The following is a 15,456-nucleotide window of genomic DNA, read 5'->3' on the forward strand; positions in this document are numbered from 1 at the left end:
CTTGTGTTGTATTTCATACATTAAACATTTACAAAGTGTTGGACAAAGAGGTTTCATACACTTTAATACAGTGGTGTTCAACCTTTTCTGCACTAAGGGGTACATTTACTAAGCAGTGATAAGAGCAGAGAAGTGAGCCAGTGGAGAAGTTGCCCATGGCAACCATTCAGCACTGAAGTAACATCTATAATTTGCGTACTATAAAATGATACAGAGCTGCTGATTGGTTGATGGGGAAATTTCTCTACTGGCTCACTTCTCCGTTCTTATCACTGCTTAGTAAATGTACCCCTAAGCCAGCAACCATGGATTAAGGGGGTCATTCCGAGTTGATCGCTCGGCCGATTTTCGCAGTGCAGCAATCAGGTGAAAAAAAATGACATTTCTGCGCATGCGTATCCCCCGCAATGCGCACGTGCGGCGTACGGGTACAAAGCTCTTTGTGGTTGTGCTCGGGTTCTAGCAAAGTTTTCCTTCGCACTGGCGGCCGCAAGAAGATTGACAGGAAGAGGGCGTTACTGGGTGTCAACTGACCGTTTTCAGGGAGTGTTTGCAAAAACGCAGGCGTGTCTGAAAAAAACGCAGGCGTGGATGGGCGTTCGCTGGGCGGGTGTATGACGTCAAATCCGGACACGAATAGGCTGAAGTGATCGCAAGCGCTGAGTAGGTTCAGAGCTACTCTAAAACTGCACGAACTGTTTTTGTAGAGCTCGGCTGCACATGCGTTCGCACTCCTGCTAAGCTAAAATACACTCTCCAGTGGGCGGCGGCACAGCGTTTGCACGGCTGTTAAAACTAGCTAGCGAGGATCAACTCTGAATGACCCCTAAATGTGAAGGAAGGTTTGGTGCACATGTGGGATTGGACGGAATGCTGAGATCACTTCTTAGCAGCTGGAAGGTCTGAGTAGTATGTGGTGACATTTTGTGGAAGTTGAGGGGTCTCCGATTTTTACTGCTGTTAAGGGTAATGTGTGGCCCTTTTATGGGTATTACTGACAACCTTCACACACAACAAATTGACTTGAGATGGGTCTAATTGTTCTTGTGACTCGGCAGGAATACGTACCACAGAGTGGTAGGTAAACTAATGGTAAGCCAGAGTAATTGAGCTGGGGACTTCTTTCCCTCTGTAGTTACTGTTGCCTGAAAAGATCTGCAAAATGATGTGACTATGGCATGCTGACTTTCACCGTTAGTGAGAAAGGACATGTTAGTATATCAGCACTGTTAGTACAACACGGTTACAATTCTCTCCTCTTTTTCTAGTCTCTAGAGAGCACACGCAGGATGCTGAACCTGGTGGAGGAGGTAAGAGAACAGGTGTATTGTGCCCATGTTCCCAATAACCCTTGTACTGGTGGCCATATGAAGAAGACCTGCAGTGGCTTTCTATGTACAGCAGGGAGTTCATTAGCCATGCATTTATGTCTAGTGGTTTTAGTGAAAGCGTGATGCCCGGCACATGATGATCAGCAGGGTCCTATACATTTTGTCTTTTTAATAAATAACATACAGATTTCAGTACAGCAGTGACCATCAGTAGGTGATGTGCTTCCTCACCATGGTATAACCCTCATATGGCTACAGTAATATCTTGCCAACTCTTTTATTTGAGGGTTTTTTAATTTCTCGCATTTTTTTTATGTCGTTGTCTTCCTGGTATTGTATTCTCTACAGCCATATTTAATAACCTAGTAGAAGTGGCAGTGACATGCTGTAACTCCTAGCAGCCTTATGCTGAAAGAGCAAGTTACACTGATGAAAGCACGTTTATCTGTAATTGCTCTGGCAGTGATATTTATTCATTCCTTAGCATTATAATACTGTGAATGAAATGTAAGCTTTCAGGAGCAGGGCCCTCTTTCCTCATGTGCTTTTAAATCTCTTACTTAACCTATCCTCTTTTCAATACTCCCTTTGATGGCACCGAATCCCTCGGTTTTCTGCCGCCCTGATACTTTTTTTCAGTGCAGTTTAGTGACGCAGCTATGTTTACATACCCTGTACCTGTCCTATATTGTATTGAACTGTAAGTCACGGTCTTCAGGTTTTGCTTATTTGTTTACTCTGTAATTGGGCGCTGCGGATCCCATGTGGCGCCATGTAAATAAGGGATAATAATAATGATACATTCTGTATTGTTCAGTGATCCGTTTCCCTGTAAGTACAGTTTGCTGCTTCCCTTATTCCCATTTTAATAGTGAAATCTGTGTTCCAGAGTCAAGATGCTGGAGTGAAAACGCTCACAATGCTGGATGAACAAGGGGGTGAGCATATTTGGCTTTTTCCTATCTTTACTATATATATATATATATATATATATATATATATATATATATATATATTATACACATCTACGTCTCGACGTGAGTGAGCGAATAGCAGTGGGGTAAATTTACTCAGATGGGAGTTCTATTTAAGATGAGATGTTGCCCATAGCAGCCAATCAGATTCCAGGCATTATCTTCTAGAACAGGAATGGGGAACCTTCGGCCCTCCAGCTGTTGTAGAACTACACATCCCAACATGCCCTGCAACAGTTTTTGCATGTCCAAATAGCAAAATTTTGCAAGGCATGCTGGTATGTGTAGTTCAACATCAGCTGGAGAGCCGAAGGTTCCCCATCCCTGTTCTAGAAGGTGCTAGATAAATGAGAAGTAGAATCTGATTGGTTGTTATGGGCAGCATCCCATCTTAAATAGAACTCCCATCTTAGTAAATTTACCCCAGTGTGTCAGATGGATCCAGGGGTGTGATGTTGAGGGAGTTCTGTATGAAATGACTGTGACTGGAGGCCAGTTTGTTTTGGCATTCTAGAGAGCATAGTAGAAGCATGAAACGGCTAGTTGTAGATAAGGTTGGCAGGATTGCAGACATGTAAGGGGATTGGAGATTTAGGACAGGAGGAAGGGTGAGAGAAGAATGTGGGAATAAGACCGGGCTCTTGGTTTGGAGAGAGGTTTATTGGTGGTAGATCTATGGATGGGGAAGGGGGTGGTGGGCGTTCGGGAGAGACTAGATGAGTGAGTGGGGCAGAACTTTGTGTAGGTCGAGGGGACAGAGCATGGTTTAGGAATTGGGCATTGGATGGGAGGTTGATGTGAATGAGAAAGGAACTAGTGAGGGGGAAAGTATTAAAGAGTGCAGAGAGGGAAAAGGTCAGGAGTACACAAGCAAGGTACAGAAAGTCGGCAAGCACTGAAGAACTTGGACTTTTCAATAGTAATAAGAGGAATTAAACAAGGCCAGTTGGAGTGAAGAGCTGTGCGCTAGCGTGCAGTGATAAAGTACATAAACGCAGTGGGGCGGAATAAAAGTTAAGTATGGTAGAATAAATACACTAGGTATCGTATAAGAGAGAGTGGTGAGTGAGTGCACAATGGAGCATAGCTGAGCTAGAACAGTTGTGTGCAGTGCTATTTCATGTCTTACTGCTTATTAATGGTTCCATGATGGATGGCAGGTTGCAAATATTGGCTCACAAGCAAAGCTACAGAATAAATATGTTTATGAAGGACATACTCCTTAAATTTAGTAAAAGTAAAATATTATTTCTCTAACGTCCTAAGTGGATGCTGGGACTCCGTAAGGACCATGGGGAATAGCGGCTCCGCAGGAGACAGGGCACAAAATAAAAGCTTGAGATATCAGGTGGTGTGCACTGGCTCCTCCCCCTATGACCCTCCTCCAAGCCAGTTAGATTTTTGTGCCCGGCCGAGAAGGGTGCAAACTAGGTAGCTCTCCAGAGCTGCTTAGAATAAAAGTTTAGTTAGGTTTTTTTTATTTTCAGTGAGTCCTGCTGGCAACAGGCTCACTGCATCGTGGGACTAAGGGGAGAAGAAGCGAACTCACCTGAGTGCAGAGTGGATTGGGCTTCTTAGGCTACTGGACGTTAGCTCCAGAGGGACGATCACAGGTTCAGCCTGGATGGGTCACCGGAGCCGCGCCGCCGTCCCCCTTACAGAGCCAGAAGAGACGAAGGTCCGGTGAAAGCGGCGGCAGAAGACATCCTGTCTTCAAGACTAAGGTAGCGCACAGCACCGCAGCTGTGCGCCATTGCTCTCAGCACACTTCACACTCCGGTCACTGAGGGTGCAGGGCGCTGGGGGGGAGCGCCCTGAGACGCAATATAACACACATATACCTTAGCTGGCAAAAGGAATACATCACATATAGCTCCAGGGCTATATGGATGTATTTTTTCCCCTGCCATTTTACACAAAAAAGCGGGAGTTAAGGACGTCGTGAAGGGGCGGGGCCTATCTCCTCAGCACACTGGCGCCATTATTCCCTCACAGCTCCGCTGGAAGGACGGCTCCCTGATTCTCCCCTGCAGTACTGCATCTGATTCAGGGTAAAAAAGAGAAGGGGGGGCATTTTGGCAGCAAATAACTAGATTAACAGCAGCTATAAGGGATTAACACTTATATAAGGTTATCCCTGTATATATATATATATATATATATATATATATAGCGCTGGGTGTGTGCTGGCAGACTCTCCCTCTGTCTCTCCAAAGGGCTAAGTAGGGTCCTGTCCTCTATCAGAGCATTCCCGGTGTGTGTGCTGTGTGTCGGTACGCGTGTGTCGACATGTATGAGGAGGAAAATGAGGTGGAGGCGGAGCAGTTGCCTGTGTTAGTGATGTCACCCCCTAGGGAGTCGACACCTGACTGGATGATTGTGTTTAAGCAATTAAGTGATAATGTCAGCAATTTACAAAAAACTGTTGACGACATGAGAAAGCCGGCAAATCAATTAGTGCCTGTTCAGGCGTCTCAGACACCCTCAGGGGCCCTAAAACGGCCGCTACCTCAGTGGGTCGACACGGATCCAGATACAGATACTGAATCTAGTGTCGACGGTGACGAGACAAACGTAATGTCCAGTAGGGCCACACGTTACATGATCACGGCAATGAAAGAGGCATTGAACCTTTCTGACACTACAAATACCTCAAAGGCGGGTATTATGTGGGGTGTGAAAAAACTGCCAATAGTTTTTCCTGAGTCTGAGGAAATAAATGAGGTGTGTGATAAAGCGTGGGTTTCCCCCGATAAAAAACAGCTAATTTCTAATAAGTTATTAGCACTATACCCTTTCCCGCCAGAGGTTAGGGCACGGTGGGAAACACCCCCTAGGGTAGATAAGGCGCTCACACGTTTATCTAAACAAGTAGCGTTACCGTCCCCTGATACGGCCACCCTCAAAGAACCAGCTGATAGGAGGCTGGAAAATATCCTGAAAAGTATATACACACATACTGGTGTTATACTGCGACCAGCAATCGCATCAGCCTGGATGTGCAGTGCTGGAGTCGCATGGGCGGATTCCCTGACTGAGAATATTGATACCCTGGATAGGGACAATATTCTGTTAACTATAGAACATTTAAAGGATGCATTGCTATATATGCGTGATGCGCAGAGGGATATTTGTACCCTGGCATCAAGAGTAAGCGCAATGTCCATCTCTGCCAGAAGAGCATTTTGGACCAGACAGTGGTCAGGGGACGCAGATTCCAAACGGCACATGGAAGTATTGCCGTATAAGGGGGAGGAGTTATTTGGGGCTGGTCTAACAGACCTGGTGGCCACGGCAACGGCTGGAAAATCCACCTTTTTACCCCAGGTTACTTCACATCAACAGAAAAAGACACAGTCTTTTCAAACTCAGTCCTTTCGTTCCCATAAGTACAAGCGAGCAAAAGGTCACTCTTTTCTGCCCAAGGGCAGAGGAAGAGGAAAAAGGCAGCACCATGCAGCCGCTTCCCAGGAGCAGAAGCCCTCCCCTGCTTCTGCCAAGTCTTCAGCATGACGCTGGGGCTTTACAAGCAGACTCGGACACGGTGGGGGCCCGTCTCAAGAATTTCAACGCGCAGTGGGCTCACTCGCAAGTGGATCCCTGGATTCTACAGGTAGTATCACAGGGGTACAAACTGGAATTCGAGGCGTTTCCTCCTCATCGGTTCCTGAAGTCTGCTTTACCAAAGTCTCCCTCCGACAGGGAGGCAGTTCTGGAAGCCATTCACAAGCTGTACTCCCAGCAGGTGATAATCAAGGTACCCCTCTTACAACAGGGGAAGGGGTATTATTCCACACTATTTGTGGTACCGAAGCCGGACGGCTCGGTGAGACCAATATTAAATCTAAAATCTTTGAACACTTACATAAAAAGGTTCAAATTCAAGATGGAGTCACTCAGAGCGGTGATAGCGAACCTGGAAGAGGGGGACTATATGGTGTCGCTGGACATCAAGGATGCTTATCTCCACGTCCCAATATATCCTTCTCACCAAGGGTACCTCAGGTTTGTAGTACAAAACTGTCATTATCAGTTTCAGACGCTGCCGTTTGGATTGTCCACGGCGCCTCGGGTCTTTACCAAGGTAATGGCCGAAATGATGATTCTTCTACGAAGAAAAGGCATCTTAATTATCCCTTACTTGGACGATCTCCTGATAAGGGCAAGAACCAAGGAACAGTTAGAAGTCGGAGTGGCACTATCTCAGGTAGTGCTAAGTCAGCACGGATGGATTCTAAATATTCCAAAATCGCAGCTGATTCCAACGACACGTCTACTGTTCTTAGGAATGATTCTGGACACAGTCCAGAAGAAGGTGTTTCTCCCGGAGGAGAAGGCCAGGGAGTTATCCGAGCTAGTCAGGAACCTCCTAAAATCAGGACAGGTCTCAGTGCATCAGTGCACAAGGGTCCTGGGAAAAATGGTGGCTTCTTACGAAGCGATTCCATTCGGAAGATTCCATGCAAGAACTTTTCAGTGGGATCTACTGGGAAAATGGTCCGGATCGCATCTTCAGATGCATCAACGGATAACCCTGTCGCCAAGGACAAGGGTGTCTCTCCTGTGGTGGCTTCAGAGGGCTCATCTACTAGAGGGCCGCAGATTTGGCATTCAGGATTGGATCCTGGTAACCACGGATGCCAGCCTGAGAGGCTGGGGAACAGTCACACAGGGAAGGAATTTCCAGGGCTTGTGGTCAAGCATGGAAACATCTCTTCATATAAACATTCTAGAACTAAGGGCCATTTACAATGCCTTAATTCAAGCAAAACCTCTGCTTCAGGGTCAGGCGGTGTTGATCCAGTCGGACAACATCACGTCAGTCGCCCACATAAACAGACAGGGCGGCACGAGAAGCAGGAGGGCAATGGCAGAAACTGCAAGGATTCTTCGCTGGGCGGAAAATCATGTGATAGCACTGTCAGCAGTGTTCATTCCGGGAGTGGACAACTGGGAAGCAGACTTCCTCAGCAGACACGACCTTCACCCGGGAGAGTGGGGACTTCACCCAGAAGTCTTCCACCAAATTGTAAACCGTTGGGAAAGACCAAAGGTGGACATGATGGCGTCACGTCTAAACAAAAAACTGGACAGATATTGCGCCAGGTCAAGGGACCCTCAGGCAATAGCAGTGGACGCTCTGGTAACGCCGTGGGTGTACCAGTCAGTGTATGTATTCCCTCCTCTGCCCCTCATACCGAAAGTATTGAGAATCATAAGAAGGAGAGGAGTAAGAACTATACTCGTGGTTCCGGATTGGCCAAGAAGGTCTTGGTACCCGGAACTTCAAGAGATGCTCACGGACGAACCGTGGCCTCTACCTCTAAGACAGGACCTGCTACTGCAGGGGCCTTGTCTGTTCCAAGACTTACCGCGGCTGCGTTTGACGGCATGGCGGTTGAACGCCGGATCCTGAAGGACAAGGGCATTCCAGAAGAAGTCATCCCTACTCTGGTAAAAGCCAGAAAGGAAGTAACCGCAAAACATTATCACCGCATTTGGCGTAAATATGTTGCGTGGTGTGAGGCCAAGAAGGCCCCTACACAGGAATTTCAACTGGGTCGTTTCTTGCATTTCCTGCAAACAGGACTGTCTATGGGCCTAAAATTAGGGTCCATTAAGGTTCAAATTTCGGCCCTGTCGATATTCTTCCAGAAAGAACTGGCTTCAGTACCTGAAGTTCAGACATTTGTGAAAGGGGTGCTGCACATACAGCCTCCTTTTGTGCCTCCAGTGGCACCTTGGGATCTCAATGTTGTGTTGAGATTTCTAAAATCACACTGGTTTGAACCATTGTCTACGGTAGATTTAAAATATCTCACGTGGAAGGTGTCGATGCTGTTGGCCTTGGCTTCAGCTAGGCGTGTGTCAGAATTGGCGGCTTTATCATGTAAAAGCCCTTACCTAAATTTTCATTCTGACAGGGCGGAATTGAGGACTCGTCCTCAATTTCTACCTAAGGTGGTTTCTGCATTTCACCTGAACCAACCTATTGTGGTACCGGCGGCTACTAGGGACTTAGAGGACTCTAAGTTGCTGGACGTTGTCAGGGCCTTGAAAATATATGTTTCCAGGACGGCTGGAGTCAGGAAAACTGACTCGCTGTTTATCCTGTATGCACCCAACAAGCTGGGTGCTCCTGCTTCAAAGCAGACGATTGCTCGTTGGATTTGTAGTACAATTCAGCTTGCACATTCCGTGGCAGGATTGCCACAGCCAAAATCAGTAAAAGCCCATTCCACAAGGAAAGTGGGCTCATCTTGGGCGGCTGCCCGAGGGGTCTCGGCTTTACAACTTTGCCGAGCAGCTACTTGGTCAGGGGCAAACACGTTTGCTAAATTCTACAAATTTGATACCCTGGCTGAGGAGGACCTGGAGTTCTCTCATTCGGTGCTGCAGAGTCATCCGCACTCTCCCGCCCGTTTGGGAGCTTTGGTATAATCCCCATGGTCCTTACGGAGTCCCAGCATCCACTTAGGACGTTAGAGAAAATAAGATTTTACTTACCGATAAATCTATTTCTCGTAGTCCGTAGTGGATGCTGGGCGCCCATCCCTAGTGCGGATTGTCTGCAATACTTGTATATAGTTATTGTTACAAAAAAATTCGGGTTGTTATTGTTGAGCCATCTTTTCAGAGGCTCCTTTAAATTTATCATACTGTTAACTGGGTTCAGATCACGAGTTGTACGGTGTGATTGGTGTGGCTGGTATGAGTCTTACCCGGGATTCAATATCCTTCCTTATTATGTACGCTCGTCCGGGCACAGTATCCTAACTGGCTTGGAGGAGGGTCATAGGGGGAGGAGCCAGTGCACACCACCTGATATCTCAAGCTTTTATTTTGTGCCCTGTCTCCTGCGGAGCCGCTATTCCCCATGGTCCTTACGGAGTCCCAGCATCCACTACGGACTACGAGAAATAGATTTATCGGTAAGTAAAATCTTATTTTAACTGTCAATTTTACATTGTCATATTTAATACATTTTGTAGTCTTTAAATCTGGTTAATCATTGTATTCAATCTTCAGGGAACTCTAGGACTGGGTAGATTTATCCACCGTCACACCGATAGAGCGGATGGTTTGGCAAGTGTGTATGACTGAAAGATACACAAACCAGATTTTCCCCAGCACAAGAGGCATTAGCAATAAGATTTGAAAAACTACATGGTAGTAGCCAATTCAGAGATCTTAGTTACATATATTTGCAAAAATATGCTAAAGTCTCCAGGCCAACCTCAAGGGTACCGTAGGGTGGATGGTACCAGGATCCCGGCACTTGGGATCCCGGTGGTGAGAATACAGACAGTGGCATCCAGATGCGCAGAATCCTGACACCTGTAGGTGTGTATTTTAAACCTTAACCCCCCTCCCCGGTGGTGCCTAACCCAGCTTAGTGCCTTGCCCTCCACCCCGCTGCCTAACCTTAACTATGCTGCGTAAACCTAACCACCAGATCTCTGAATTTTCTACTACCAAGTTATTTCGCTAGCATCCATAAGGGAAATTGGGGAGACTTGGTACGATGGGGAGCTGGTGCACTTTAAATTTCTTCAGTGGGTGTGCTGGCTCCTGCCCTCTATGCCCCCTCCCACAGGCAGTTTAGAAAAAAGTGCCCCCAGGAGATGATGCACATCTCTGCAGCTCCATAGAATTTTCTTCAATTTATTTGAAACTTTTAATATTTTCGGTATGCTGTTTGGGCAACAGCATACCTGCACCGTGGATAAGTTAGGGAAGGGGGTCGGTCACCGGCCTTGCGAGGTGCAGAGCCGCTTCCCTGCTGCAGGACCACCATTCTGAGAGGTTGGCTGTTCAGCGGGGCACTGCGCCTTGGCTGTCACAATCGCAGCACGCCGCACACCCCTAACATGTGCCTGAAGGTGACGTCTGTGGTGAGTACAAACCGGGGGCCCTGCTCGGGGGGTCCCCCAGTTCAAAGTGCGACTGCCCGTGGGCACGGCAGGTGTATCGCAGAGGCCGGTCATAGCAGGTTGCTGGATGACCCATGCCATTCATACGTGCGCTACTCAATTTCAGGGGGAACTCTCCGGGGATATGCTTCTAGTCACTATGGTGAATCTCCTCAAGCACATTTACGTGTGTGTGACTCGCATAAGCAGATGGGGAATATTAATGCTAGGACTTCTGCCATGGCAGTGTCGGCGCACAGGGCTTTGTGGTTGCGTCAGTTGATAGCGGACGCAGAATCAAAGCGCAGTGTGGAATCCCTCCCCTTTTCTGGGGAATGGCTCTTTTGGGTTGAGCTGGATACGTGGATTTCCAAAGTCACTGCTGGGAAATCCATGTTTCTCCTCTCTGGGGCCCTGCCGGCTAGGCATTCCTACCCGGGACCGCCTGTTCAGTCCTTTCGGTCCAACAGATTTCGATCTAGGGCCGGAGGTGCCTCCAGTGCGAATAGAGGCATCAGAAGTAAGTCAAAAAGACCCGCCACCACCGGTTCTCAGGAACAGAGCACCAGTTCTGTTTCCACTAAGCCCTCAGTTTGACGGTGCCCACCAACCCCGAGGAGATCTCGAGGTGGGAGCTCGACTGCGTCACTTCAGCCGCGTCTGGGAAGGCTCCTGCCAGTATACATGGGTAAGGGAACTCATTTCTCAGGGCTACAAGCTGGAGTTCGACGGTGCTCCTCCCCAGTGATTTTTCAAATCAAGCTTACCAGCTTTGGAGGATACGCAAGTTACGTTGCAGCAGGCCATCCGAAAGTTGGTCCAGTCCCACATCATTGTTCCAGTACCGATACCACAATGAGGCAGGGTTTATTACTCCAACCTGTTTGTGGTACCAAAGCCGGACGCCTCAGTACGGCCCATTTTGAATCTAATGTCTTTGAACCCTTACCTAAAGGTTTTCAAGTTCAAAATGAAATCCCTGAGGGCAGGGATTGTGGGCCTGGAAGAACAGGAATTCCTGGTTTCTTTGGATATCAAGGATGCCTGCCTTCATATTCCCATCTGGCCACCTCATCAGGCTTATCTGAGGTTTGCCCTACTGGATGATCACTACCAGTTCCAGGCACTATCCTTTGGCCTGTCCACGGCTCCGAGAGTATTCACAAAGGTGTTGGCAGAGATGATGCTCCAACTCCGGGTCCAGGGGGTCCATGTTGTCCCTTACCTGTAAGATCTTCTGATAAAAGCAAGATCCAGGGAGCTTTTATTGCTTCATATCAACCGCACTATCCAACCTCTGTCACACCATGGGTGGATTCTCAATCTGCAGAAGTCCCACCTGGAGCCGATTCAATGGTTCCTGGGGATGGGGATGTTGCTGGATACGGTGGCCCAGAAGGTGTTCCTCCCGAAGGACAAACGAGACAACTTCAGGAGATGGTCCACATGGTGTTCCGACCTACTTGAGTATCCATCCATCTTTGCATCATTGTTGGGAAAGATGGTCGCCTCATACAAAGCGATCCAATATGGGAGGTTCCATGCCAGAACATTTTATGTGGATCTCCTGAGCAAGTGGTCCGGATCACATCTACAGATGCACCGGATGATTCGGCTGCCACCTCAGACCAGGATTTCTCTCCTGTGGTGGCTGCAGTCCACCAACCTACTGGAAGGCCAGAGTTTCGGGATTCAGGATTGGACTCTCCTCACGACGGATGCGAGTCTGCGAGGATGGGATGCTGTCACCCAACGTGCACAGTTCCAGGGCAGGTGATCGGCCCACAAAGCCCTACTTCCAATCAACATTCTGTAACTTCAGGCGATCTACAATGCTCTGCTTCAGGCCTCTCCTCTGCTCACGGATCATGCGATTCAGGTTCAGTCAGACAATGCGACAGCAGTGGCGTACATCAATTGGCATGGAGGGACAAAAAGCAGACCCTGTATGCGAGAGGTGTCAAAGATACTCCTCTGGGCGGAAAGAAATGCAAGAGCGATGTCTGCAATCTTCATTCCGGCAGTGGACAACTGGGAAGCGGACTTCCTGAGTCGTCACGATCTCCTCCACCCGGGGGAGTAGGGTCTCCACTATCAGGTGTTCCAGCAGATCATCCACCGGTGGGGCTGTCCGCAAATAGACATGATGGCTTCTCGTCTCAACAAGAAGCTTCACTGGTATTGCTCACAAACCAGGGACCCTCAGGCCAGGGCTGTGGATGCACTGACGTTTCCTTGGCCTTACTGGCTTGTCTACCTGTTTCCTACGATTCCATTGCTCCCAAGGGTGCTCAAGCGAATCGAAAATCAAGGAGTCCAGGTAATTCGGATTGCCCCAGACCAGCCTTTGAGGGCGTGGTACGCGGATCTTCTGGAAAAGTCTGTCAAAGACCCTTGGCCTCTACCACTAAGAAGCGATCTTCGTCTACCCGGACTTACGGCGACTTCGTTTGACGGCATGGAGGTTGAGTGGAACATCCTGGCTCGTAAAGGCCTTTCCAAGAAGGTTATTACTACCATGGTTAAGGTCAGGAAATCTGTAATGTCCGAACACTATCATCATATCTGGAGAAGATATGTCTCTTGGTGCAAGGAACGTATCCAAGTAAGTGTGAAAAAAGAGAGTTGGAGCGCAGAATGAATCCAATATATTGTTTTATTTAAAATATTAATATGTCATCCACATAAAAATGCAATACATGAACTAGCCTAAGAATAAACAATTGATATTATATAAATGTAAACGAGACTGCCATATCTCCTGAACAAATATGAATAAAAAACCTTTAATAAACCCTTTCATTTCCTTCTGATGAAACGGCCAGCGTTGTGGGCCGAGAAACGCGTTAAGGTACTCCTTTGAAGGACCTCATTTGGACTGCTATATTCTCCTGACACCAGATTTCAGCTCTCTCCATTTTCTTCCAGAGGATGTTGGCACTGTTGCCAGAAGCTCAGACCTTCTTGCAATGGGTACTAGACATACAATCTCCTTTTGTGCTGCCTACGGCACCCTGGGATTTGATTGGGGTGTTGTAATTTCTACAGTCCTCCTGGTTTGAGCCTCTGATGACAGTAGACGATAAGTACCTCACGTGGAAGACAGTGATTTTACTGGCCCTGGCTTCTGCTAGACGTGTCTCAGAATATCGTGTAAGAGCCCATACTTGGTCTTTTACGAGGGCGGAGCTCAGGACTAGGAAACTGTTCCTGCCGAAGGTTGTCTCTGCGTTTCATCTGAATCAACCTGTTGTGGTCCCGTCCAGTTCTGACGCTTCTGCTCCTCCAGACGTTTTGGATGCTGTGCAAGCCTTGAAGATCTATGTCAAGCAAACTACTTGGATCAGAAAGACAAATTCCTTGTGCGTGTTCTATGATGCACAGAAAAAAGGTTGTCCTGTTTCAAAGCAGTCCATAGCTCGTTGGCTTAGGCTTACTATACAACAGGCCTATGTGTCGGCAGCCTTACCTGTTCCTAAGTCTCTGAAGGCCCACTCTACAAGCTCAGTGGGCTCTTCCTGGGCAGCTGCCCGTGGAGTCTCGGCCTTGCAACTATGCCGAGCTGCTACCTGGTCGGGGAAGAACACTTTTTTTTGTAAAGTTCTGAAAGTTTGATACCCTGGCCAAAGAGGATACCCTGTTTGGGCAGGCGGTGTTGCAGAAGTCTCTGCACATTCCCGCCCTTTCTGGAAGCTTTGGGACGTCCCCATCGAACTTAGTCTCCCCAATATACCTTATGGATGCTAGAGAAAATAGGATTTTATGTACCAGTACATGCTTTTCTCGTCGTCCATAAGGGATATTGGGCCTCAGTGCGCTGACTTTTCTGCAGGTTCTCTGTTATGTGGTTACCTATTTAGCTGTTGCTGTTATTGTTACCAGCCGTTGCTGGTGTTATATGTTTGTGGTGTGCTGTTATTAAATCTCACCACTCTTTGTTATCATGTTCCTTCTCTCATATGTCCTTTCTCCTTCGGGCACTGTTTTACATCTAACTGCCTGTGGGAGGGGGCATAGAGGGGAGGAGCCAGCACTCCCAGTGAAGAAGTGTAAAGTGCACTGGCTCCTTTGAACCCCATCTATACCCCATCGTACTAAGTGTCCCCAATATCCCTTATGGACAACGAGAAAAGGATTTACCAGTAGGTAATTAAAATCCTATTTTTTCAAACCTTATTGCAAGTGCCCCTTGGTGTGTTGGGGAAAATCTGCTTTGTGTACAGTGCATCCGGAATGTATTCACAGCGCTTCACTTTTTCCACATTTTGTTATTTTACAGACTTATTCCAAAATGGAATAAATTCATTTTTTCCCTCAAAATTCTACACACAATAACCTGTAATGACAACGTGAAAAAAGTTTTTTTTGAGATTTTTGCAAATTTATTAAAAATAAAAAAATCAGAAATCACATGTTCATAAGTATTCACAGCCTTTGCCATGAAGCTCAAAGTTGAGCTCGGATGCATCCTGTTTCCACAGATCATCCTCGATATGTTCCTACAGCTTAATTGGAGTCTACCTGTGGTAAATTCAGTTGATTGGACATGATGTGGAAAAGCACCACCTGTCTATATAAGGTACACACTTGACAGTGCATGTCTATGCACAAATCAAGCATGAAGTCAAGGGAATGGTCTATAGACCTCCAAGGCGGGATTGTCTCGAGGCACAAATCTGGGGAAGGGCACCGAAAAATATCTGCTGCCTTGAAGATCCCAATGAGCACAGCGGCCTCCATCATCCATAAATGTAAGAAGTTTGGAACCACCAGGACTCTTCCTAAATCTAGCCGGCCGTCTAAATTGAGCGATCAGGGGAGAAGGGCCCTAGCCAGGGAGTGACCAAGAACCCGATGGTCACTCTGTCAGAGCTACAGCATTCCTCTGTGGAGAGAGAAGAACCTTCCAGAAGGACAACCATCTCTGCAGCAATCCACCAATCAGGCCTCTATGGTAGAGTGGCCAGACGGAAGCCACTCCTTAGTAAAAAGCACATGACATCCTGCCTGGAGTTTGCCAAAATGCACCTGAAGGACTCTCAGACCATGAGAAACAAAAGTCTCTGGTCTGATGAGACAAAGATTGAACTCTTTGGCGTGAATGCCAGGCGTCATATTTGGAGGAAACCAGGCACCGCTTATCACCAGGCCAATACCATCCCTACAGTGAAGCATGGTGGTGGCAGCATCATGCTGTGAGGATGTTTTTCAGCAGCAGGACCTGGGAAACTAGTCAGG

General features: G+C 47.5%; 1 protein-coding gene across 4 annotated transcripts in view; it reads left to right on the plus strand.

The window, feature by feature from the left end:
- The window catches only part of SNAP23 (synaptosome associated protein 23), a 106,193-nt gene that overhangs the window by 76,277 nt on the left and 14,460 nt on the right, over positions 1-15,456 (plus strand). For all 4 annotated transcript variants that reach the window (XM_063947929.1, XM_063947928.1, XM_063947931.1 and 1 more), the window contains 2 exons: positions 1,269-1,310; positions 2,221-2,269. In XM_063947929.1, the coding sequence (XP_063803999.1) occupies positions 1,269-1,310; positions 2,221-2,269 (91 nt within the window). The remainder of the gene's footprint in view (positions 1-1,268; positions 1,311-2,220; positions 2,270-15,456) is intronic.

Source organism: Pseudophryne corroboree, chromosome 12, assembly GCF_028390025.1.
Source record: "Pseudophryne corroboree isolate aPseCor3 chromosome 12, aPseCor3.hap2, whole genome shotgun sequence".
In the NCBI taxonomy this organism is placed as follows: domain Eukaryota; kingdom Metazoa; phylum Chordata; class Amphibia; order Anura; family Myobatrachidae; genus Pseudophryne; species Pseudophryne corroboree.